Source organism: Myotis yumanensis, unplaced genomic scaffold (assembly GCF_028538775.1).
Source record: "Myotis yumanensis isolate MYYU_CA2020_CCGP unplaced genomic scaffold, mMyoYum1.0.hap1 SCAF_1, whole genome shotgun sequence".
Lineage (NCBI taxonomy): Eukaryota > Metazoa > Chordata > Mammalia > Chiroptera > Vespertilionidae > Myotis > Myotis yumanensis.
In genome coordinates this window covers 182534707-182562166 of record NW_027223752.1, presented here as the reverse complement: position 1 = coordinate 182562166, position 27460 = coordinate 182534707, and the positions used below count along the sequence as shown (strand labels likewise).

Here is a 27460-nt window from a genome sequence, read left to right as displayed (position 1 = left end):
TAGTTGAGTAGACCCAGTATTAGTTCATTAGGTTGTTAAACTTTACCACTGACTTATTGCTGTCATTTGATTTTGACCCACAGTTTCCTTATTTTATCCAAAGATGTGTTTGTAACTTTGTAATAGCACTTGGAATATGAATTAATAATGAAGCTCACCTGTGGAAAAATTACTAGCTTTAAATTGTTCCATTTCCCGGATTTTAGAGGATGCACATATTTATATATGCATTATAAATACACATTATACACAATAAAAATTAATGACATTGGCAGGGGTGCTATATAGTGTAAATAGAGGAAGATAATAATTAAGTTTGTATTTTTTCTATTTTAATGGTAAATTTTTGGAGCCCCAAGAGCATTGTAATTCTGGTTTTATCATTTTAACCACTTAGTTCTTTTTGTTTGTGTGTTAGATGGAAGATTGATTAGAAGTCTTAAGAGAATGTTTGGATTATCCAAATTGGAAATTATTCCCAAAACAGAGTACAAATATTTTGTGCTCACTTATTGGAATTAAAGCAAGAAAAAAGTGAAACTTATGTCAGAATTGTCCAGAAACTATCCACTGCTATACAACTCTTTATTCGCCGACAGTGCAATTATGTCAGTGATTTCATATTGGGAAGAAAGTAGTTTACTTATATCCATTTTTAAAATGTTTTTGAGGTCTGGCATAAATGCAGTAAACTATAAATTTCTTAAGTGTGCAGGTGTAGCTCAGTCAGATTTTATGTTTATATAGCTCTGTAACTAATACCCAGATTAAGATCTAGAACATTTTCAGCATTCCTATTTTAATTTACATTATATTTATTATGAAACTTGTGGGGTAAATTCACTGTTTTGTGGGTTTACTTTGATAAAAATTACAGTCAGTGTACATTTGAAGAAATTAGAGACATCAAGATATCAGAAGGAATCTTACTTTTAGAACCACATAGAAATTATTAATTGCCATAATTTGCCCACAGACAGTTCTTTGTTACTAATCGTAATACAGACTTTTTGTAGCGTGTGTGAGGAAGTCCAGTTCTTCTGCCATAAGTCCTTCACAGTTTGATTATGTTACACATCCTTGTATTGAAAAGTGTTTTGGTTAACATTTTTTTTCTCAGAAACTGTTTTGAAGGGATCAGATGGATTTATAAATGAAAACTAAGCCTTAAAATTTTTAATTTCAGGGATACTACTTATTATAAATAACAGATTGGCATTATAAGGCTGTTGGTAGTACTGGACTATTATTTCTTACTTTGCATCGGTATTCTCGTTACAGTGAAAGTAACTTTTCTCCCAAGTTTAATGAAAAAGATGGGCATGTTGAGAGAAAGAGCCAGAATGGCCGGTATGAGATTAAAAATGGAAGACCTAGGTAGGTACTGGGAATGGAACTTTTTATAATAGTGGGTCTTTAAAAGGTAGAAAATATAATGAACAATTATCAAGTGCTTGTCTGTGCCAGACATTGTACAAAAGAATTTATATATGTGATCTAATTAAATTGTCACAATAACTCTGTGGGTTGATATTTCTAGTTCCATTTACAGATAAAGAGAGAGAATGTTAAGTGGTGTTGCATATAGTTCATAAGTGGCAGAGGCAGGATCTGAGTGCATCTTTTTGTAACTCAACCTTGAAGGTAGAAATAATTGAATAAGTTAACAGAGAAAGGATTGAAAATTGTATGTTAAGTAGTTATTTATTAAATGTGATAATGCTTTAAAGTAAGAATTATCCAAACATAAGAGTAAAAATAAGAATAACCCAATAATGTAATATCAAAAATCTTTGTATACTTTTAAAAAGGATTTTTCTACACAACTCCAAAAATTTCCATTTTCTTTAAGAAGGCATTATAAAAGTTTAGGAGAAATGTAAAAATTAGCACACCCCAAATAAAACAAAGGGAGGTTCACAGTTTTGTAATCATGATTCTCACCTTGCAAAAATGTTGCAATTTGTGTTCTTAGTTTCTCTAGGACAAGGAAATTAATAGTGCTCCTCTTACTGCAACCTGGTCCTTCAGTTTTGCTAAATTCTTTCTTTGCTCATAACTTATTCACTTTTGTATGTTACTGGATCTTTTTTAAGTCAAACTGTCCTTGTATTTGACTTATTCCTTAGGTTCTTTTTTTGGTAAAATATATTAAAAGAGACGTACACATATAAAAGGATAGGCAGCAAAGCCAAGTAGCATGTTGCTTTAGTCCAGACTCTTGGACTAATAGAAACCAACTCTAGTTTGCCTAGAGCAAACAGTGAGATTTATCTTTAGTCTAGGCCCTATAGGATCATTTTAAGTGGCCCAAAGTAGAATTATTGACACCTGGCCAGGTGTTTTGTCTTTCTGTCTTTATCTGCATGTCTTGCTGAAATATTTCTAAGTCCAGTACAAAATAAGATAAAAATTCATTTAATTTTAATAACAGACCAGAATAAGAAGAGATGGTTGAAAGAAAAATTTTGGCAAGTTATTTGCTTTTATCTACTAGGAGGACAAAAGATATAATGTTACAGAGGTTAAAATTGTGGGTTGGGCATTTTATTGATGCATAATGATGAAAGTTGAACATTTAAGGAATATTGATTGGAAGAAAAACACTCAGGCATGAGTTAGGTTTATCTGACAGACTTTGTAATATTGGGTTGTGGCATTAGGTTAAATGGTAAGTTGGCATTTTTATAAAATAGTTTTCTTTAAAAATTGAATACTTGAAATTTTGAGATGTTTAATACTACTACATTATATGCTACAAAATACATATTACTGGTAATAAAAATTCAGAACACACTGAGGGAAAAATGGACTTCAAAATGTAACAAAAAATATTTTAATGGAAAGGGTTATAGGAGAGTGGAGTAAAAAGAGAGGCTGATGAGAAAGTGAAGAGAAATGTGAGCATCCTGAATAAATTGTCACTGTTGTAGAGATAGATGGTTAGGTGCAGAGCATTTTATCCTCCAAGATTTAAGAGTCCAGTAACGTTTTAGTTTGAATTTAGGAGTACAGGTGACAAATTCTTAAATCGTAGAATAGCTTTGGAAATGATCTTGCTCCTGGATCAAGTCCAGAACTGAAGACATGCACAAAGGAAAGTTCAGTAACAATCCATGTAAGGCAATATGTGCTTTCAGTACAGATATGTGATAGTGCTACTGAATTAGGGAGGGATACTATTTTCCTTTTATTGATCTTACTACCTTTTATTGAGTCATATCAAGTTAGGTTAAAAAAGATAAACCCATTCAGTTGATTTTTTTTTTTTTTTTTTTTCAGAAACCCTGCAGGACGCACAGGATTGGTTGGCCGAGGGCTTTTGGGGCGATGGGGCCCAAATCATGCTGCAGATCCCATCATAACCAGGTAAGAACTAAAAAACATTTCAGTAGCAGAGAGCTAAGTGATTGGAAAAATACAGACTATAACCATGTGTTTACATATACAGATATAGGTGTATGCACATATGTATACATGTATTATGTGTTTGTATATACTAGTATACATGTTTATATATGTTTGTATATACACATGTTTATATATGTACACATACAAACATATACATATGTACACACATAAAATCTATATGTTAAAAGGACTTTATGTAAAATTACAGTGATGTGATATAAGTGTGAAGCTGTAGTTTGTTGTATGACTAGGTTAGGCATTATCTAAACAAAGTTAATTCATCAAGATACTTATTGAGCATCTATTTGTTCTCAGAATTGAGTAGGTGCTTTGGAGGATATAAAAAAGTGTAACAGTTCTAAATTTCTGCTCCCTATCATTGAAGAGCTATGGCTTCATTTACAAGATGGAAGATATGAAATAAGAAAACATGTCTAAGTAACATGGGTGATACAGGATGCTTTAGAGCAGCGGTTCTCAACCTGTGGGTCGCGACCCCTTTGGGGGTCGAACGACCCTTTCACAGGGGTCACCTAAGACCATCGGAAAACGCATATATAATTACATATTGTTTTTGTGATTAATCACTATGCTTTAATTATGTTCAATTTGTAACAATGAAAATACATCCTGCATATCAGATATTTACATTACGACTCATAACAGTAGCAAAATTACAGTTATGAAGTAGCAACGAAAATAATTTTATGGTTAGGGGTCGCCACAGCATGAGGAACTGTATTAATGGGTCGCGGCATTAGGAAGGTTGAGAACCACTGCTTTAGAGAATTAGAAGATTGCATGTGGGCAGGATGATGGTAAACCGGAGTACCTGAGAATGGCGTTATGAAGGAGGTCGATTAGAGCTGAACTTGAGACCTGGATGGGGGACAGGAGGAGTCCTAAGAAAAAGCCTTGTAGTAATACCTATTTGAGTATTGAGAGACAATGAAAAGACCAGCATGGTTAGATTCATGTAGGAGAATAGTGAATGGTACATTAAACTTAAAATTAACTTTTATGCAATTCTCTTGTGGAGAATATTAAATGCCAAAATTAAGAAATGTGAACTGGAGACATTGAAGGTTTCATAACAGGGAAAAGGCACTCTCTTTCCGAGGCAGATCTATCTGGTAGGCTAAATCATACACTGAAGGTTCCTTGGTGAGTGAAAATCAGAATAAAAAAGATGAATCTAATGTTTAGATGGACTTAGCATAAGTCTCTATAGAAATCATGTTTCCAACACATCTGGAATTTTCTGTCATCTCTGTCATCCTTAAAATTATTTGTTCTTATTTTTAGGATTTCTTCACTGACCAACTCCCTTCTCACATGTAGTTGTTACTTTTCCTCTTTAAGTAATGCAAATAATCTCAATATTCTTACTTTTTTAGTTTTGATATTTTAAGGACCTTTCCTTCTCACAAGAGACTTTGTTTTTCTCTCATTTGAGATATAATAATGATTTCATAATTTAACTCTAGGAAAACAGCTTATTTTTCTTATTTTCAGGTTATCGGAAGGGGTACCAGTACTCACCCCATCTCATTCTTTTACTTGCCCTTTCTATTCCTCTGCCAAAAGGGATCTTAATCTTAGTCCTTTATATTGCACCCCAGTTTTATCTTTCATCTATCCATGTATCTATCTTCCTTCCATCCACCCATCCATCCACTTAGCCACCCACTCATCTAACTACCTACCTGTCTACTCCTGGATCAAATCCAGAGCTGATTGAACCCAAAACCTATGAACATACCTATCTATTCATCTAATTTACTTTAGAAACTACAGTTTATTTATTTTGTTGTTGCCATTTATTAATTCAATAATTTTACTTATTGAGTGCCTAATATGTTCAAGCTACCGGGAGCCCTGTTTGAGCACCTCACCTATTTGTCAAGATTCTTCTTTCAGAGTTCATTTCTGTCCACGCTGTTCTCCTAACTGACTGAGTGCTCCCAACGGGAGAGAAGGGGCCTTCTGCCTTCCCTCTGCCCCCGCCTTATCTAGAAACTACAGTTTAAATGAGATAGGAAGAGTAATATATTCTTATTAATGAATATAAATAAAATAATGTAAGTATTAATGGCAGTATCAGTTTCTTCCTAATTTTGGTGAGGCTTGCTAAAAGCAGGAAGGTGTGAAACATTTGAAGGAGGAATGCTAGTAAGGGGACAAGAAGCAGCAAAAGAAGCCAGAGAATTGTAAGTTAGCCTCTAATTAGCTTATCTTTATCTGTGGTAGACCAAATATGAGCTCTGATTAAACATGGCAATTCTATGTCATGTTTTTTGAAATGTAGGCTTTATGAGCATAACTCTGTCATTACACAGATGAGAGAACTGAAGCCTTAGAGATGATGGTCCAGGCTATAAAAGATCCCACAAGTGGTGGCATCTAGCTTTCAACTGTACTCCTAGGTTGATATTCTTTGCTGTGTCAGTAATGCATATATTAAATGATGAGCTCCTCTAAATAGAGGAGTGGTTGTGGGAAAGGAAGGAAGCAAAGAATGAAAGATGTTGAAAAATCAACAAGACTAAACAAATTATTAAAAATATAGCTCTAATCTAGGTATTTTGCTAGGTGCTAGTAGTTTTTCCATTTGTTTCTCACAAAATTCCTCAAAGTAGGTATTAACACATCTGTTTTGTATACCTGATTGGAGACTCACTTGAAGGTAAATGACTTGCCTAAATCTTGTAGATCTGAAATTTGAATCAGGTATTTGGCTGTAAATATTGTGCTTTCTCTCTCTCTCTTTTTAAATCCTCACCCGAGGATATGGTTGTTTGTTTTTTAATTGATTTTTTGTTTTAGACAGGGAGGAAAAGAGAGAGAGAGACATCAAGGTGAGAGAGAAACATTGATCTGTTGCCTTCCATAAGTGCCCCTACCGGTGATTGAACCCACAACCTAGGTATGTGCCCTGATCCAGAATGGAACCTGCAACTTTTTGGTGTACAGGACGACATTCTAATGAAGTGGGCTACCTGGCCAGGGCTACATTCACTTTCTTAAACACATTTTATTTATTTTTTTATCCAGTGAAGGATATTGTAAATAAGTAATTTTTTTTTTAAAGCAACAGACTGGGGACTCTGTGTGTTGAACACATCATTTTATTTTACAACTTCGTTTCTCCCTCGTGATTTGTCTGTCTGGCATCCTTAAAAACAGATGTTGTGACCTGGTGGTGTGGCTCAGTGGTTGAGTGTCAAGCTATGAACCTGGAGGTCATGGTTTGATTCCTGGTCAGGGCACATGCCTGGGTTGTGGGCTCGATCGCCAATGGGAGGTGTGCAGGAGGCAGCTGATCAGTGATTCTCATCATTGTTGTTTCTATCTATCTTTCCCTCTCCCTTCCCCTCTGAAATCAATAAAAATGTATTTTTAAAAATGTTCTAACCTGTAGAGAATTTAAAAAACAAAAACAAACAGATTTTGTCTTCTTGTACCAATTATCCTTTCATTTCTAGTTACTTTACTTATCAAGCTGTCACTGTGGCTTATAGTTTATTCACATACGTGTATAGCTCCATTGCTAGACTATCACTTCTTCCAGGGGAGGAAGTATAGGTTAGATATGATAGTTAGCCACTATATGAAGAAATTTGGAAACTTATATCTAAACTAGTTTATTTCATTGAGTCTTCTGCAGAGCAATGATCAGAGCATAGGTTTCTTTTTAGTTTAGTATTAGAAGTTCAAAATCTTTCTCTTTGCCTAAGGGAGTTATTAGAACAATTTTTGAAATTGGGTGGAGGGAGGTAAATGTGGTGGGGGTAGGACAGGGGAAGGGGGGAGATCTATCAATATCTCTGGGGAAGAGGCTGTGGTTAGAAAAAGTGCATTCTGAAATTAGCATAGCCTTGATACTATTTAAAAACGCCATATGCAATTCTAAACTTAAAATGAAACTAAAGATAGAGTGAGATATTTTTTAAATAAAAAAGGGGCATAAAGATTGAGAAGCACTAAATCTGTATCATATAATCTGCTTTTCTGATAACCGTAAAAAGCAAATATTACCAGATCTTGTAATTCTTAAAAAGGGTCCGTGGACTTAAGAAAAACCCCAAAAAACTTCTGTGACCCTTCCTGTAAATTCCGTCCTGGTTTTAAACTTATTTTTTGGTTGTATTTTAGTACTGTAAAAACTGTTTATATTTTGAATTTTCATTATGAAAGTAGACATATTTTTAAAACAATATTTTTTTTGGTAAAAAAAGCTGATTTTGAGGTAAATTTATGTGTACTCTGTTATAAAGAGAAATACATCTTTATAACTTTGACACAAGCTTGAGCTAGAACCTTGGCTTTTGTTCTAAATTGGTTATGATCGTACATTACTATTTACAGGTGGAAAAGGGATAAGAGTGGAAATAAAATCACCCACCCCATTTCTGGGAAAAACATCTTACAGTTTGTTGCAATCAAAAGGAAAGACTGTGGAGAATGGGCAATTCCAGGGGTGAGCATTAAAATTAAATTAATGTTTCAAATTCTGTTTAGTTTTATTTGCTTTATTTACCACAAGATCATTGTGTATGGACCTTTTCTACTCCACCTATCCTCCATTCCTCACCACTTCAATTAGTAATTATTTTGTCATTCATCACTGCAATGAAGTGTCATTGTCAGTAACAACAGTAGGATAATAAATACAACAAGGCTGTTAGAATCTGAGTCTGCATCTGAACCCCTTGGGAAAGAACACGGACTTCGGTGTTAGACCTAGGCTCGTATCCTGGTCTTTCCACTTTGAGATGAGTGATATGGAGTTCTGACCTCATCTACACTAATAGAAGACAAAGATGCTAATTGACTGTAGCTTTGCTATGCCAAAGCCACGCCCATCAGCCAATCAGAGTGACTATATGCAAATTAACCCAACCAAGATGGTGGCCAGCAGCCACGGAGCTGGAGCAAGCAGGAGGCTTGGTTGCCCTGGCGATGGAGGAAGCCAAGCTTCCCGATTGCCCCGGCTGGCTGTGGCCTCCGCAAAAGGCAACAAAGTTTCAATTATAGAAGCTAAATAAATCCCAGATACCTGCTTCCAGCCAGCCTCCACTGGGAGCTTGGGTGGCTGGGTGCTGTAGTCTGCCTGAAAACAGCCATCAGCCCCTCACCCAGGTGGCCACAACCTCATGGGGTGAGGGTCCCTGCTGTGGGGCTTGGCCAGCCTGCAAACAGCCACCAGTCCCTCACCCAGACTGGCCAGGGACCCCAGCAAAGACCCTCACCCTGAAGGGGTTGTGGCCAGCATGAAAACGGTTCTTAGCCCCTCACCCAGGCTGGCCAGGCACCCCAGCGGGGACTCCTACCCTGAAGGGGCTGTGGCCAGCCTGAAAACAGCCATCAGCCCCTCACCCAGGTGGCCACAACCTCATGGGGTGAGGGTCCCTGCTGTGGGGCTTGGCCAGCCTGCAAACAGCCACCAGTCCCTCACCCAGACTGGCCAGGGACCCCAGCAAAGACCCTCACCCTGAAGGGGTTGTGGCCAGCATGAAAACGGTTCTTAGCCCCTCACCCAGGCTGGCCAGGCACCCCAGCGGGGACTCCTACCCTGAAGGGGCTGTGGCCAGCCTGAAAACAGCCATCAGCCCCTCACCCAGGCTGGCCAGGCACCCCAGCGGGGACCCCCACCCTGAAGGGGGTGTGGCCAGTCTGAAAACGGCCCTCAGCCCCTCACCCAGGCTGGCCAGGCACCCCAGCAGGGACCCCCACCCTGAGCCGGGACATCCTTCAGGTCAACCAGCTGGCCCCCACCCATGTACCAGGCCTCTATCCTATATAATAAAAGGGTAATATGCAAATTGACCCTAACAGCAGAATGACTGGGAATCACTGGTCACTATGACACACACTGACCACCAGGGGGCAGACGCTCAATGCAAGAGCTGCCCCCTGGTGGTCAGTGTGCTCCCACAGGGGGAGCTCTGCTCAGCCACAAGCCAGGCTGATGGCTGCCAGTACAAGCGGTAGTGGGAGCCTCTCCTGCCTCCTCAGCAATGCTAAGGATGTCAGACTGCAGCTAGGCCTGCTCCCTGCTGGCAAGTGGACATCCCCCGAGGGCTCCAGGGCTGCCAGAGGGATGTCTGACTGCCAGCTTAGGCCCAATTTCCCGGGGAGCAGGCCTAAGCCAGTAGGTGGTCATTCCCCGAGGGGTCCCAGACTGCGAGAGGGCACAGGCCGGGCTGAGGGACCCTCCCGAGTGCACAAATTTTTGTGCACCGGGCCTCTACTCTTTATAATAAAGATCATCTTATCTACTTCATAGGATTACTAGAAATAGCATGCAGAGCAGTGGTTATACAGTAGGTACTCACTAATTTGGGTCCCATCTCAGAAATCAACCCCTACTCCAAGCCCAAGGTAAGATTTTTAGCATTTTTTTTTGTTGAATTGTGAAAACTTTAGACATAGTAAACTATATAACTTTTATTACTTAATAATTCTTACAGTTTTAAACATTTCCATATCAGCAGGAAGAGTGTACTTTGACTTCACATCAGTGGTACGGATGTAAAAAAGATCATATATATATATATATATATACACACACACACACACACACACACACACACATATATATATATATCTTTTTTTAATATATTTTTATTGATTTTAGAGAGGAAGGGAGAGAAACATCAAAGATGAGAGAGACTCACACCCCATACTGGGGATTGAGCCTGCAACCCAGGCATGTGCCCTGACTGGGAATTGAACCATGACATCCTGGTTCATAGGTTGACATTCAACCACTGAGCCACCCCAGCAGGGCCCAGTAGCATATTTTAAGTGGCTTTTAAAAAATGTATAGATGTATGGCAGAGAGTTTTATATTTAATGCCCTAATGTTAAATGGAGATAGTTTTACAAGAGGATGACTTTTTATACACATACCACTATTTGCAAGAATTGTTTTTTCTTTGTAAGATAAAAATGGAATGGAAATGAATATCAGCTGACTGTGATGAAAGCCTAGGCTAATTATTTCAAGCCGAGTAGTAAAACTTTGCTCATACTGAGTACAAAACGCAATAATGATTTCGTCATAGGATTTTATATTTTTATTCTCATTTGAAATTCCAATTAGTCAGGCAATTGTTGTCACTGATATCATTTTGAGAGTCAGTCATCTAATCAGTATATTTTGTCATCTAACAATGCAGATATTGAGGATGCAACAGAGCAACATGAACAAACATCCCTGTCCTCTTGGTGCTCACACTCTAGTGGGGGAGACAGATAACATAAGATAAATAACTAATTGTATCTTAGAAGGTGATACATTTTAAGGAAGGACACTAGGACGTGTTGGAGATTTTGCCATTTTAGACAGAGAGGCTAGAGAAGGTCTCCCTGAGAAGACCTTTAGTAAAGATCTGAACAGGTGAATGCATAAATTATGTGGATATCTGAGGAAAAGCATCTTGGACAGAAGTAACATAACAGGTGCAAAGTCCCTAAGATGAGAGTATGTCTGGCATGTCTTAAGAACATTGAGGAGGTCAGTGTGGCTGGAATGGAATGAACGATGGGGAAAGTATCAACTTTCTATATTCTTTCTTGCCTCCAGGCCTTCCTTCCTTAGCTGGAAAGGAGTCTGATTCGCTCAGTTTACCATAGGCTAACCTTGGACCAATTACTGTGGTCAAATATATTTGAGATACCCTGACTGCTTCTACTAGAAACACATGGTTTAGGGAAGAATATATGACAGAAGAATAGGGATCATGTTTATGGGCAGATAGACCAGTAAAGATCCATGCATTACTCAGTAAATATTTGTTGGATAAATTAAAGCTTATTACTTTTCTTTCTTTTTTTTCTTTTTTAAATGTGCTCTTAGGGAATGGTGGACCCAGGAGAGAAGATTAGTGCTACACTGAAGAGAGAATTTGGTGAGGAAGCTCTCAACTCCTTACAGAAATCCAGTGCTGAAAAAAAACAATTAGAGGAACAGTTGCACAAACTCTTCAGTCAGGAACATCTAGTGGTAAGAAATGGTGGTTCCCAGGAAGGAGTTAGTCCTATGCATTAGTGAGACTTTCTTAAAGTTCACCTGGAAATCTGGTAGATCATTCTCTGAATAAAGTGAAATATTGTATGTTTGCAATACCTGTTCATAAAACAACTTATTTTTATAGCCCAACTTTAGTTCGATTACATCATCTATATATATAAAAGGCTAATATGCAGAGTGCCCCCGAGGGAGTTCAACCGGGATACCGGGATTTCGATTGCTCACTATGACGTGTGCTGATCACCAGGGGGCGACGCAGAATGAAGGAAGGCCCCAGCCGGCAGCCAGGGAAGAAAGGCCCTGGCCGGCGGCCAGAAGGCCCCGATCGGCCCTGATCACCGGCCAGGCCTAGGGACCCTACCCATGCACGAATTTTGTGCACTGGGCCTCTAGTTTATTATAATACATTTTTTTCTCTTAGTTTTTGGTTCAGACTAGGTGTGAGCTAATGTAATACTGAGCTCATCCAACAGAAAACATTTATTTATTTATTTTTTGCATGAATTCAGCTCTTTTGAAAGGACATTTACATTTGAAATTATGTTATTCAGGGTTTCTCTGGTTTATAACCATTTAAGTCTCATGTCTGTTTTGTCTACATATCCTTTGTAAAAATTTAAAAATCACCTTATAAGGTATATGTACACTAATAATAAGGAAAAGGACCGATTTTCTTTTTTTTTGTTGGCTTTTTTTATTGCTTTGTTTTCTTTTTAGAATTAGGATTTCTTAATTATTTATCTGTATCATCCAGTTCACATTTGTGTTAGGTAGCTAGATCCAAATCTTTTCATGTATTGATAGTTTAAATATTAGTCTTTACTAACTTTACTTATATATTTCATTTAACAGATACTTAAATTATAAAGACTTTTAAAAAAACCATACGGCCCAAATATTATTGTTACTAAATTCTGAAATTAGAATCTGAGGTGTTGAGTGTTTTGTGAATTTTAAAGCTGCCTCAAAGGTTCTTGAGAATATTGTTCTTTGGGAAATTTAAAAAAAGCATAAGGAATGCTATATTAAAGGTGTTATGGTATTTATATATTTTTTTATTGTGGTAAAAAACATATAATTTACCATCTTAACTACTTTAAGTGAATAGTTATCTATACTAATAAAAGCCTAGGTGGTCCTCGTGCCCTCGTGAGATGCCTTCACGTCATCAAAAGATGGCTGCCCTCATGTCATTACAAGATGGCCACCACAAGATTGCCGTCGCAAGATGGCCGACAGGGAAAGGCAGTTGTGGGCAATCAGGCCAGCAGGGGAGGGCAGTTGGGGGCAATCGGATGGCAGGGGAGGGTAGTTGGGGGTGAGATCAGGTCTGCAGGGAGGACAGTTGGGAGCGACCAGGCCGGCAGGGGAGGGCAGTTGGAGACGATCGGGCCATCAGGGGAGCAGTTAGATGTCAATCAGGCCTGCAGGGGAGCACTTAGGGGTGATCAGGCTGGCAGGCAGGTGAGTGATTAGGAGCCAGCAGTCCTGGATTCTGAGAGGGATGTTCCCCAAGGGATCCCAGATTGGAGAGCGTGCAGGCCAGGCTGAGGGACACTCCTCCCATGCACGAATTTTGTGCACTGCGCCTCTAGTGTTAATTATATGCATATTTCTTTGGAACAAGATATTTACATTGCTGATTTTAATAACAGTTAACACGCTTTTGCTCTACGAATTCCTGTTTCACCTTACACCTTTTTTTGTCTGCCTCCTCTTAAAAATAGATATATAAGGGATATGTTGATGATCCTCGGAACACTGATAATGCATGGATGGAGACAGAAGCTGTGAACTACCATGATGAAACAGGTAATTTTACCTATGTTTATTAAACTGACTGAGTTAGAAGATCAGTCTAAGTCTAGCAGCCTTCCAGGGCATAATTAAATCTGGACTATTTTAATAACTTAAACCAGTCAATTACTAAGTATGGGATTATATTTAAAATTGTTGATATTAAAAGAATACATAGAAAAAAGCCTTGACCCAGCTGTTTTGGCTCAGTAGATAGAGCATCAGCCTGTGAACTGAAGGGTCCCAGGTTTGATTCCAGTCAAGGGCACATACCTTGGTTACAGGCTCTAGCCCCAGCCCTGGTGTGGGAGGCAACCAATCAATCTGTCTTTCTCACATCGATGTTTCACCTTCTTTGTCTCTCCCCCTCCTTTCCACTTTCTCTACAAAAAATAAGTCAATAGAAAAATATCCTCAGGTGAGGATTAGCAACAACAACAAAAAAGAAAGCCTTAAAAGTATTTTCTTTAATCCATTAGTAGTATATACAATTAAGATTGAATTTATGGACTAAAATTATGTGCCTTAAAGTTATTAAATTATATAGTGTGAGTCCATTTGTATAAAATAAAAAACAAAAGCAACTGGAGATTTGGGTAGGAAGTATGGCTAGGATAAAATAAATGTGATTTATATCTGTCTTACTGTTTGAAATAATTTTATAACAAGCGTGTTTCAACATAAACATAATTCAAACCTGTGGAGAATTTTTGTGAGTTTATCTGAGCCAAACTGACAACAATTGCCAGGAAGTAAAGTCTTGGTGGATTGAAAAAAATGCTCTGGAAAAATGGCAGTTTTGCACTGTTTCATACATTACTATCAAAAGAGGAGTTGTAAGTGGGTTACATGAAATTTGTTGGTTATAGATTAGGGATTGGGAGGAAGCAAAGTGGAGGAAACCTCCAGGTGAGAGCACTTATTTTTAATTTATTAATGTAATTGATAAGTATTTTCTTTTATGGTTTTTTATTTGGTGTCATACTTAGAAAATTTACCAGTAATTTTTTTTTTTCACATTTAAGTCCCTAATTGCTCTGGAATATATTTTGATACAAAGTTTCATGCTTATTTAATATGAATTTTATGATAATATTCTTACTTTCTAAAGAGAAACGCTTTCTTACTGATACCTCCACTTAAAATTTAGAAACTTGGTTAAAATTTGGGCATTTGGAAAATTTGGAATATCCTAGTTTTTAATTCACTTGGCCACCTAAGACGATGATTGTTTACTTATTTTTAGTAAGAATACTTGAAGATACAGTTATGCTGAAAAAGAAATGAATAAATGAATTACTTTTTCTTGGTGATGTTTTTTCTTTGGTAACCAGGTGAAATAATGGATAACCTCACCCTCGAAGCTGGAGATGATGCTGGAAAAGTGAAGTGGGTGGACATCAGTGATAAACTCAAGCTTTATGCTAGTCACGCTCAATTCATCAAACTTGTGGCAGAGAAACGAGATGCACACTGGAGTGAGGACTCTGAAACTGACTGCCACGGGTTGTAGCTCACAGCCTCATGTAAGCCAAAGGCCAACAGAGGAGCATGTACTGCAAAGAAGGCAATATCACAGAACTCAAACGAGCAAGCAGGGTTGGTAACTTGGAAATTATTTTATTCACTTTTAAAGTGATTTTTTTTTCATGTAGAAGATTTTACATCAGAATAAAATTAGTAAATATGGTGAAATATAACATGGTATTTTCTGCTTTCCAGTCAAAAGAAATATAAACAGTCATATTTTATATATATTCGATTTAAGCATGCTTTTAACCAAATTTAAACAGCTTCGATGCTCTGAAGAATTGTAATCTGAATAAAGATAAATTTCTGATGAGCCCTGACTTCTGCTTTCCATCTGGTTCTTGTTTGTCAGTTTTTTTTTCTGATCCCCTTGCTCTTCTGTGGTCTAAAGGGGTGTTCCTGCCACATCAAATTCCTTTAGGAGGAGCACCACCATCATGCAATCTGAATTATCTTTTAATTATTGGCTTTACATCTTGCTTTACATGTACTTGTTGAAGCTGATTTAAAAAATGGAAACTGTATTTTTGTCTTTAGAGCCGTCAGTTTTATGAGGAAATTTCAGCCCTCTTTTAATTAATAAAGATCAATAAATAAGAGCTGATGTTCTCATTTCAAAAATTCTGAAGTAAAAATATGTCCAGCTTGGCCAGTGTGTCTCAGTGAGCATCAACCTATGAACCAGAAGGTCAGGATTCGATTTCCCGGTCAGGGCACATGCCTGCATTGCAGGCTTGATCCCCGTAGCAGGCGCAGTCCCCAGTATGGGGCAAACAGGAGGCAGCCGATCAATGATTCTCTCTCATCCTTGATGTTTCTATATCCCTCTCCCTTCCTCTCTGAAATCAATAAAAATATATTTAAAAAAATATGTCCAGGACATTAGTAATTTGAATTAATATGTATATTTATTTTACTCCACTGTAAGTACATGTTATAAATGAATTAAAATAGATGTTAAAAAAGGAACTGAAGTCAGACAGACAGAGGGAAGTCTTTGGGGGTCAGTGCTTTTGTTAGGTTAGGCATATTAAGGATTGAAATAGGCTTTTAAGAGACTCACTGTTAATATAATTCCCAGAGAAAAGGAAAAGAGATGGTGTTTAGGATGCTCTTGGGAACAGGGAGGAGGAAAGAAAACAACACTGCCTTGTCCCATGATAGCAACTCCTGCCAACCTGAAGTGGGGTCTGTCTCAATTCCATCTTCATTCCAGTTGGACTACAGATGGGCATTTGACAAAAAGGAGGTTTGGGGGTAGAGACATGGTTGTTGTCTTTTCTTTAGGAAACCTGCCAGGAGCGGGAAACCTTTTTTCTGCCAAAGTCCATTTGGATATTTATAACATCATTTGTTTAATCTAATTCACTTAATATAAATTTATGTTGCTATGGAAAAAGCTCCTAGATTTATTGAATTTCAAGTCCCGCCTGCAGTTGCCTTGGCAGGGCCAGACCAAATGATTTTTGCAGGCCTTATGTGGCCCGTGGGCCTGATCCCCCCCGCCCTCCCCCCCCCACTCCCTGCACACCCTCCTGCTGCTTAAGACATTTGAAAACAGTATTAGGCTTACTTTGTAGCTAGAGGTCAGAACTAGGGCTCAGGTAAATCACACAGTTTGGGATTCTCCCCGCCCTCGCCTCCCCGATTTAGTGTAAAAACTCCTTTGGTGGTAAAACTGGACTGATCTGACTGGCAGGAAGCTTTTTCTCCTCGAGTGTGACTGTCAGTTTTGCTGATAAACATTAGAATGTTTGGTTTCCAGATGCTTGCCTTGAACCCCCCTGGAAGAGTTACAAGGTTTATGTACAGTACTAATTTTCTAAAATCTGTTAAATTTGGGGGTCAGTACTTTTGTTAGGTTAGGCATATTAAGGCTTGAAGTAGGCGTTTGAGGGACTCACTGTTAATATCATTCCCAGAGAAAAGGAAAAGAGATGGTGTTTGGGATGCTCTTGTGCCTGAAAAGGATGACATTCTCATTGATGAGGGATAGGATGACCTGCTCCCAGCATGAGTCTGATCTACTTTTACTGTTTGGCAGGAAGGAATTGCTTCTTTCTGGCACCATATAGAATTCTCTAAAATTGAAATGGCTTACAAAAGCTTTTGAGAAGGTTTGAGCAATTTTCTCAAGAATGGCATTTACTTATGTTTAATAGTGTTTTTTTGTTGTTTTTAAAGATTTTTTATTTATTTATTTATTTTTAGAGAAGAGAGGAAGGTAGAGAGAAATCTTGATGTGAGAGCAAAACATCAATCAGCAGCCTCCTGCATGCCCCCCACTGGGGATAGAGCCCGCAACCCGCCCTGACCCCTGACTGGGAATCTAACTGGCAACTTTTTAGTGCACAGGATGTCACCCAACCAATTGAGCCATACCAGCCAGGCTGTTAAACAGTTTTGATACATTTAAACTGACATTAGTAAAGATACTGGGTTATATTAGTACTTTATTTAAAGAATTACTAAAGCACATGGTCTACAGATAAATTTTTTGTGGCACTTCGGAGTTTTCACTGGAAATTTGCAAAGTTTGCGAAAAGATAAAACTGCTACTATAAATTATACATTGGATCTAAGTAGATAATCTTCTGATAACTGAGTATCCAGCACCATCTATAGTAGAGAAAGACGGGATTAAAATTTTAGTTTAAGACATTTCTGAAGGAGTATCTACTACTATATCACTAGGCAATATTGGTTGTGTATTTTTCTTTTTTAAATTTTAAATATAAGGAATATTTTTGTTTTTTAGAGACATTTAAATACTTAGTAATAATAGATGCCATTGATTGAATCAACACCATATCACTTAATCCTCACGGCAGTACTGTGAAGTTAGGTAGTATTATTCCCATTTCACAGATGAAAATGGTATTTAAAAAGAGTGCCCCAGGTTTATTCTCTAAGGGATAGAACTAGGTTTGAATCCTGGTCTGCCTGGTTCAAAACTTACTTTCTGTCTACCATATTCCCAACTAAGGTTAGGAAGCTTTTATGATTTGTTTAAGTATACAGTTTGGACTTCATCTATTACTTAGCAGTAATGTTACCCATATGTAATACAGTTACGGTTTGTGACTTAAAATTAAAGGCCATATCTGATTTGACTAGCATTGTTGAAATGGTTTGCATAATTTGGCCCAAAGGCAATTTATTTAATAATATCTTAATCTAAGGATTATTAGTGTTTGTCTTGCCAGCAGGTATTTTTGAGATTAGAAAGCATTTTAAACTCAAATGGAAGCATATGCTAAACTTACATAAGAGCATAACTATCTAAAAATCTAAATATTTGGTAGCTAAAGGGGCACTTGAAAATTCGAACCATGTTTAGAGGCTAAATGCTACTTTGTCTTACAGTATAAGGACTTAAGTGATTGGTATCTGTGAAGTTTAACAAACTGATTTTAAAATATATACTTTGAAGAAATCATTAGTATTAATTTGATTTTGTTTACATCTACTTCTATTATACTAGAGGCCTGGTGCACGAAATTTATGCAAGGAGGGAGGTTTCCTCAGCCCAGCCTGCACCCTCTCCAATTGGGGACCCCTTGGGGGATGTCCGACTGCCGGTTTAGGCCCGATCCCTGTGGCCCGATCCCTAAACCAGCAGTCGGACATCCCTCTTGCAATCTAGGACCACTGGCTCCAAACCGCTCACCTGCCTGCCTGCCCGATTGCCCCTAAACCCTCTGCCTGCCTGCCTGATCACCCCTAACTGCTCCCCTGCTGGCCTGATTGCTCCCAACTGCTCTCCCCTGCCAGCCTGATCGCCCCTAACTGCTCTCCCGTGCTGACCTGATTGCCCCTAACTGATCTCCCTGCCAGCCTAGTTGCCCCTAACTGCCCTCCCTGCTGGCCTGGTGGCCCCTAACTACCTCTGCCTTGGCTCCCACCACCATGGCTTTATCCGGAAGGAAGTTGGACATCTGGAAGATGGCCAGTCGACCTGGTCTAGTTAGCATATTACCCTTTTATTAATATAGATTGTATAGGATAGGATTGCAAAAATGCGGGGGTGGGGGGCCATTTTCATCAGGAGGAGATACTCTTGGCAGACAAAAATACATAACCCCTATATCTGGACTGATAGCCAGCCATATGCACTATACTGCCAAACCGGTCATTAAAAAATTGAACCACTTTCTTACACCTTACACCAAACAGCTGTTGCCCTTAAAACCCCTCCTCAGCCCCCACCTTAGGTTCTTCTTTCACAGTTCACCCAGATTAGGTTCTGATTGGTCCGTTTCTATGCCAGTCAGCGTCAAAAGCTCTGCCTCCTAGGCAGCCATTGGCTCTTCTGGGAATCCAGAGTGGCCCTGCTGACAGCTGCCTCTCTCTCTGGGCCTGATCCACAGCCTCTGCAGCACCTGCTGATCAGGCCCTGCCTCTCTATCTCTCTGGGCCTCGCCAGCAGCTGTAGTGGTTGGTGATCAGGACTTGCCTCTCTCTGGGCCTGATCTGCAGCTGCCACACCTGCCTCGCCCTGCCCACCCTTTACCCCCTCTACCCCCCCCCGCCCCCGTCACCCCACCTGCCTGCCTGCCACCAGCCTTGTGGGCCATGGGGGAGGGACTGAGAAGTGCTCCATGCACTTCCTGGTGACCGATCATCTGTCTGGTTGTTTAGGTTGTGACAGCCCTAGGCTATTATTAGTATAGATCAGTGGTTGGCAAACCATGGCTCGCGAGCCACATGCGGCTCTTTGGCCCCTTGAGTGTGGCTCTTCCACAAAATACCATGTGCGGGCGCGCACGTATAGTGCAATTGAAACTTCGTGGCCCATGCGCAGAAGTCAGTTTTTGGCCTGGGCAAGTCTATTTTGAAGAAGTGGTGTTAGAAGAAGTGGGGGTACGTTCGCTGAGGTCGACCCCTCAGATTGAGGACGTTTTTAGCAAAAGCCAGTTTAGGAGTACCCTAATCGAATATAATAAAAGAGAAATATGCAAATTGACCACACCTCTGCTACTCCCCAAGCCACACCACCAGCCAATCAGATCAACTATATGCAAATCAACCCAACCAAGATGGTGGCCAGCAGCCACGGAGCTGGAGCAAGCAGGAGGCTTGGTTGCCCTGGCGATGGAGGAAGCCAAGCTTCCTGATTGCCCCGGCCGGCTGTGGCCTCCGCTCAAGGCAACAAAGTTTTAATTATAGAAGATAAATAAATCTCAGATACCTGCTTCCAGCCAGCCTCCACTGGGAGCTTAGGTGGCTGGGGGCCATGGCCAGCCTTCAAACAGCCATCAGCCCCTCACCCAGGATGGCCACACCCTCATGGGGTGAAGGTCCCTGCTGTGGGGCTTGGCCAGCCTGAAAACAGCCATCAGCCCCTCACCCAGACTGACCAGGCACCCCAGCAGGACCCCCACCCTGAAAGGGGTTGGCCAGTTTGAAAATGGCCCTCAGCCCCTCACGCAGGCTGGCCAGGCACCCCAGTGGGGACCCCCACCCTGAAGGGGCTGTGGCCAGCCTGAAAACAGCCATTAGCCCCTTACCCAGGCTGGCCAGGCACCCCAGCAGGGACCCCCACCCTGATCCGGGACACCCTTCAGGGCAAACCAGTCAGCCCCCACCCATGCACCAGGCCTCTATCCTATATAATAAAAGGGTAATATGCAAATTGACCCTAACAGCAGAACGACTGGGAATGACTGGTCATTATGACACACACTGACCACCAGGGGGCAGACGCTCAATGCAGGAGCTGCCCCCTGGTGGTCAGTGCGCTCCCATAGAGGGAGCTCTGCTCAGCCACAAGCCAGGCTGACAGCTGCCAGTACAGAGGTGGTGGTGGGAGCCTCTCCCGCCTCCTCAGCAGTGCTAAGGATGTCCGACTGCAGCTTAGGCCTGCTCCCCTCTGGCAAGTGAACATCCCCCGAGGGCTGCCGGGCTGCCAGAGGGATGTCTGACTGCCAGCTTAGGCCCAATCCCCCGGGGAGTGGGCCTAAGCCAGCAGGTGGACATCCCCGGAGGGGTCCCAGACTGCGAGAGGGCACAGGCTGGGCTGAGGGACCCACCCGAGTGCACAAATTTTTGTGCACCGGGCCTCTAGTTAAGTTAATAACAATGTATCTACCTATATAGTCTAAGTTTAAGAAATTTGGCAATCAAAAGAAATTTCAATCATTGTCCTGTTGATATTTGGCTCTGTTGACTAATGAGTTTGTCGACCACTGGTATAGATTATTAACTTACCCATACATACACAATCTGAATCTATTAAATTCTTAAAATAAAAATACTGAAAATGTATAATAATGCTAAAAAGGAGATTTCACTAACCTTATAGAACTTGTGGCATAGTAGTGAGAGAATTATTACTGAAAAAATAAATGATACAGATTATAGTTATTATATGAAGGTAGTTTTTGCCATAATTTCTTCTTCACCCCTACCCACATCTCCCATATTAGGGTTATTTATTGCTGATGGATTAGTATTGGTATAATCTTGTATATTAGGAGGTAGAGAATAATGTGATTCTGTTATACTGATACATTGAATCCTCAATTGCCTTTTCTGCAACACAGACTTAATTCCTCCCACTCGGCTCCTGATGGCCTGATAAGAATATTAAAAGTGGTAGGAACCTTAGCCAATTTGGCTCAGGGAATAGAACCTTAAAAGTAGTAGGAGCCTTAGCCAATTTGGCTCAGGGAATAGAATGTTAAAAGTGGTAGGAGCATTAGCCAGATTGGCTCAGGGGGTAGTACGTCGGCCTGCTCAAGGGCACGGACCTTGGTTGCATTGATCTCCAGTCCTGGTTAGGCCCACGAAGGAGGCAACCAATCCATGTGTCTCTCTCACATTGATGTTTCTCTCTCTCTGTCTCTCCGCCTACCTTCCACTCTCTTTAAAAATCAATAGAAAAATATCCTCAGGTGAGGATTAACAACAACAAAAAAGTGGTAGGAAACACTAAATAAGCACTCTAGGGCACTGAAACTTGTTAGAAGTAAAACGGGTGAAATCCAATTCCTTTATCAGGATTGGAATTGAGAGTATTTTGATTTGTAGGATTCTCTCTAGGTAGCTTAAAATAAGCATATTGTATATAATTTGAATTGACATTAATTCAGATATTTAAAAAAGGGATACACATTTTTGGTCTATGTTTTTTGCATATATTTTAAATGAAAGCAAACTTGAGTGAGACTCAAAGTAGAGTCTCAAGGTTTGCAGCCTTTCCACCAAGCGAGCTGATGCTTGTGTGTTAAGGAGAGGTGCTGTCTTGCCATCAGACATTCTGAGGTTTGGTAATTTCACAGCAGGCTTTGCTTACTGCTGACATAATTGTCCACAAGACAACAATAAGCTTGAGGTAAAATTTACTGATTGAAATTTCTTAACCTAATATTGCATATATTTCTGTAAAAGGAAGTTTTGTTAAATACCATGGGCATTATGAAAAGAATACCTTTTAGTCCTGCAGAAATTATAATCTAAAGTTCTTGGAGGAAATTGAGTTTATAATTCATGAGCTCCAATTTGAGTAAATCAGTTGTGTGATTCTGCCATATGTTTTTATGGTTCTCAAGAATATGCTTACCTTTTCTGAGGTTAAATGTCACTTACTTTTATCAGTATAATCATAGAAATGAAGCCTTACCCCAAGTAACCCCTAAAAATAAAAAAAAATATTATCTTAAATGTATTAAGTAGATTTTTAGTTTATAATAGCTTAAAAATTAATATGAACTTACCAGGAGTTGGTTCAAAATAGAACTGATTATCTGTGAGAGAAGAAAAATCAATGATCAGTGCTATCATGGATTTATTTTAACTTAGTACATACATAAGTTAAAATATTTTCTATATGAAAATGTTTTTAATGAAAAATTAATTCCTTTTTACTGCTTAGTTTATTTGCATGATGTAAGATTTTTAAATGAGAATGCAATATCTAGATTCAAATTATCTTAATTCTGTCAACTATAATAAAAAAGTGGAGAAATTGGTAAAAAAAAAAAGTCACTTGTAGTACCAGCAATAGTTTAATATCTTGGCTATTTAGTGACTTGCTTGTTTCACTTAATACTATTGGTATTAAGAGATGATAATAAACAGGAAAAAAAAAACTGAACAAAAATAAATTCCCTTAATTCACAGAACTATTTTCCTATAACTGCCTTGTAACTGTATTCACTGTATCTAAAAGATAGAAAATTGATGTGAATGGTTAATAAACTCACTGTGTACACTTCCATACAAGCATACAAGTGCTTACTTATATTACGTAAATTCCCTGTGTGAATGATACTGGAACCGACATTTTAGGACAACTATGAGTACTTTGCACTGAGGGTTTGCTTACACAACCAGTTTCACTGGAAAAGTATTGCTTTGTAGCTTCCACGTGGTCATTCCGTTTTAGGAGGCTGGCAGCTTGCTCAAAGACCATTGACCTTTTGACCGGCAAGGCAAAGCTCTCTATTTGTAGAGCTGCCAGGTTAGGCACTGTCTTGACTTGTTCTTGACCTGAGTATCGTTTGTTCTCTCAGGATGCTTTTTCCTGCTCCCTGACTTAAGTAGGATCACTGGGAGAAGAAAAAAGTATGACCATGAAGATACAGCAGTTTCTATAAATTATTCTGTCAGGATTCTTTCCACGATGGGTTGTGGCCAACAGTGCTTTAAAAAAATTCAGAAAAACAAAAATATAAGTAGATGTTAAGAGTTCAGATCTACTAGTAGGTAAACTGAATGAGTCATGTGTCTGAGGAGTCAATATTTTCACTGGAGGGGACCTTGGAGCCAAATATACACATTTATCTAAGGTCATGTAGATAATTTAATTGTAACAATGAGATTAGAATTTAGACTTTCAAATCACAGGCCAGTGCTCTTTTAGCCATGTTTTGATAGAAAGATGAACTTGCTAATTTTTGTAATTACCAATAATTAGTCATTGAAGGTAGTTTCTTAAAACATTTTTAGTTAGAGATATTTTCCTTTTGGAGTTAGACAGTAATGCTGCTTAAACAGAATGGATTATGGGAAGAGCACTTAGGTATTTGAACTCAAAAGACTTAGGTTCTTTTTTCGTTGGGCTCAGAGCTACCTGTTTGACCTTAACGTTTCTGGGACACTTCAATGTTCTTCAAGATGGTAGACTTTAAATAGTCTATATTGAAGGATCCTGAAAATTTTATCTTGTAATTTTGGCCTAACTTTCTGACATTATTGCAAAATACTGCATGTCCCTGATTCTATGGTACCATAATTATAAAATGCACCATTTAGTTAATGAGAGCAATTTGAAGAAAAAGGAGATTCTAGATGAAATCTACTATCTGCTGTCATATGTGTCCTAATTTGAGAAAATGTTTAAGTGTGAAAAGTATTTTGAGACCAGGACATAGAATTTTTAAATATCTTTTGTAATTCCACGTATTTATCCTGTGTTTCTGTAAACTAAGATTCTGAATAACTTATTGTATCAATAAACGGCCTCCTTAAAAAAGTTGAATGATGTGCAATTCAGTAAAAAATTATCTGTTGGGATTTAGATTTATAATCTTTAATATATTTATGTTTATGCTAATGCTTTGTTAGAAGAAATAATCAAGTCTGTTTCACCTCTTATAATGCAACTTATTCTGTAACTATTTAGTCTTATGACTCTTCACTTTCACCCTCATCAATAAGAGATGAGGTTGTTTTGTTGATTTATAGTTTGTATTAATTGAGTAAATGAATGTAGAACTGTTCGCAGGCATTGAGATTGTTTTTTTGTTTTTGAATTTAATAGCCATGCTTTATTTAGTTTCCAAATGAATTGGAATAATATAGTACTATTCATGATGAAGTGGCTCATCATATGTAGGGTATTGAATGTAATCTATATATATAAAACCCTAATATGCAAATAGACTGAATGGCAGGACAACCAAACAACTGGTCGCTATGACGTGTGCTGACCACCAGGGGGCGCACACGGAACATGGCGGGTGTCGGCCACAGTGGGATGGTGGAGCAGGTGAATGGGGGAGCCAGACCATGGTGGGGTCTGGTTGCTGTCATCGGGGTGAACCTCTGGTGGTTACTGAAAATTCTTTGCTCCCACACACCAAGGTCCCGCTGGGTGCTCGCACCTGCTGCTGACGCCGGCCCTGCTCGCATCCGCTGCTGGCACCAGAACCACCGCTTGCATCCATTGCGAGCACCCTGAGGGCTTATCCACCTCCCCCTGCTCCTGAGGGGCGATCAGGGCAGCAGCCATGGCTCACACCCGCTGATAGTGCTGGCCCCAATTGCTTCGCACCATCAGTGGGTGTGAGTGGTGCTGGTGTTGTCAGCGCATGGGAGTGGCAACGGGAGCAGGGCTGCTGGCAGACAGGGGACCAGGGGCTGCAGTGGGAGAGGCCAGGTGGGGGCGTGGAGGATGGGCCAAGACCCACTCCTGTGCCCACTGCAGCCTCATGGCTCACAGTTCCTTGCAAGGTGCACGAATTCGTGCACTGGACCCCTAGTATTTTTATAAACTTTATGGATTAGCAGGCTAGAATATATTTACCGCTATTATGTCATTAGGTGTCAGGACCTAAAATAAAGGAAACAATCAAATAATCAAGGAGGTGTAATTCAGCATTTTATCTTTTTTATGTTACACATTTTAGCTTGATTAAATGAAAACATGCTTTTTAGAATTCTTAGCATTACTAAAATTATGTCATTGAAATTCATATTTGCTAATATTTTAAGTAAATCCCTACGGCCAACTCCCCCATTTTCTTTTGTGAGCTCCAGATGTAGTAGGGACTTTTAGGGAAGATCATTAAACTTATGCTTACTGGGTTGGAAAAAGGCTATATTTTGGGATTACTTCTTTATGAGAGAAAACTTTAATGTCATTTCCTATAATTTTAGGAAAGATTATTGTTATGTACACAACTTACTTTTTGGTTTGTGACTGAGTCAATCTTGTCATTTGTAATTATTCCTCATTCAATAAAACCCCTTCAGAAGTAAAATTTAAATCAGCAGTTCTCAACTGTGGATTTCGACCCCTTTGGGGGTCGAATGACCCTTTCACAGGGGTCACCTAAGGCCATCAGAAAACACATATATAACTACATATTGTTTTTGTGATTAATCACTATGCTTTAATTATGTTCAATTTGTAACAATGAAATTGGGGGTCACCACAACATGAGGAACTGTATTAAAGGGTTGCGGCATTAGGAAGGTTGAGAAACACTGCTCTACATAATCAAGAAAATTTCAGGTCTTAGGTATGTGAGATTTGTACATTAAAGGACTCAAGTCAGACAAAGTGTCAATAACTAATGATCCCTGTAAGAGAATAATAACCATTAATTCTTATATCAAATTCTCCTCTGATTAAATTGAAGTAATTTTCAAGTTTTGTTTTGTATTCATTTAAATACTTTTTAAAAGGAAACTTTAAGTATGATTACCTGATTTGGATTATATGGAAAAGGAAGAGGAATTGGAATCTACCAAAAAAAAAAAAAAAAAAAAAAGAAAGAAAAAAGTGAGTTGCGAATAAAATAAAATGTGAACATTTTGCTTTGGCTTTTTTTTCACTTATGCATTCATTTTCTCATCAATCCAGTCATCCATCCATCCAGTAATTATGGAGCAATCATGTGCCCTCAGAGAGCCCACCTTCTAATTCGTGGAGGTTAGATTCCAAATCTTCCTAATTTTTTTCTTTCAAGAGGTATGCTTACTTTGCTTAATTAGCCAAACCTAAAGCCCAGGAATCTGTTCTACATGTTGGTAATTCTTGCAAATCTATCACTCTACAGTTCATTCTTTGCCTGATATATTTTTTCCTGTTCAGCCATTTCATATAGGAAGAGGACACAAATAAATCTTCCCTCTTCAGATCATGGCAATTTTAATTACCCCATAAGCACAGCCACTAAGATCTATTATTAGGAGAAAACGTGGCAAAGGGGAAACTTTGCCTGATAGTTAATACTACTCTGCCACCTGGTGGAAGGAAGAGTTTCCATTTCAAATACCAGTGATTTTTTTTTCCATAGAGATTTACACTTAATTTTATAATAGGGATGATATAGACATCATCTCTATAATTTTATATAGAGATTCCTATATTCTAATTATAAACCAAGACTTTAGAATTTTGTATTAATTTAAAACAAATCTTACTGAAGGTCAGCCCAAAAAGGGGAACAATGCACCTAGATTTGACTAGAATAAAAATAATTAGCAACTAATTAAAATGTAAGTACTTAGAAATTTAGTGGCTAAGATTCAGTTAGGACATGTGAAAATGTTTAAAAAGAATGTTCCAGTGAGGACTGTAACTTTGGTGACAAATTTCCAAAAGCCTACTTGAAGTTGAGAAGTAAACCATTTGAAATTAAATGCCAGCAAAGGGAAGGTGTTTGTTATATTTAAATATAAAAACAAAATTACACAGAATCGTATTTATGTTTTAAACATATTTTTAGGTGATAAGATGTTAAGCAAGATGCTATTTTAAAATTTGTGTGAACTTTTCAAAACATCATTGCTTAAATACTGTCCAAAGTTAACGTTTCCAACCTGTGTTGCAGCCCCATTGTACTGGTCATTCTTCCCCCAAATTGCAAGGTCCTTCTTAGGTCTGTCCCAAGCACTGCGGTTCCCTCTGCCTCACCCACTTCTCATCCTGGCTCAGATGCCATCTCCCTG

At 39.0% G+C, this 27460-nt stretch overlaps 1 protein-coding gene and 1 non-coding gene across 5 annotated transcripts in view; one reads left to right on the top strand and one right to left on the bottom strand.

The window, feature by feature from the left end:
• The window catches only part of NUDT9 (nudix hydrolase 9), a 28972-nt gene extending 13876 nt beyond the window's left edge, over positions 1-15096 (top strand). For 3 of the 4 annotated variants that reach the window (XM_070393066.1, XM_070393059.1, XM_070393043.1), the window contains 6 exons: positions 1282-1377; positions 3283-3369; positions 7780-7891; positions 11276-11422; positions 13177-13261; positions 14581-15096. In XM_070393066.1, the coding sequence (XP_070249167.1) occupies positions 1282-1377; positions 3283-3369; positions 7780-7891; positions 11276-11422; positions 13177-13261; positions 14581-14759 (706 nt within the window). In that variant the 3' untranslated portion in view covers positions 14760-15096. The remainder of the gene's footprint in view (positions 1-1281; positions 1378-3282; positions 3370-7779; positions 7892-11275; positions 11423-13176; positions 13262-14580) is intronic. The other variant, XM_070393051.1, reaches the window with a different exon arrangement.
• An 11490-nt stretch (positions 15097-26586) lies between these two features.
• LOC139001411 (small nucleolar RNA SNORA29) lies at positions 26587-26721 on the bottom strand. Its single transcript, XR_011470002.1, has one exon. It is a non-coding gene; the product is annotated as a small nucleolar RNA SNORA29 (small nucleolar RNA).
• Between the last annotated feature and the right edge of the window lie 739 nt (positions 26722-27460).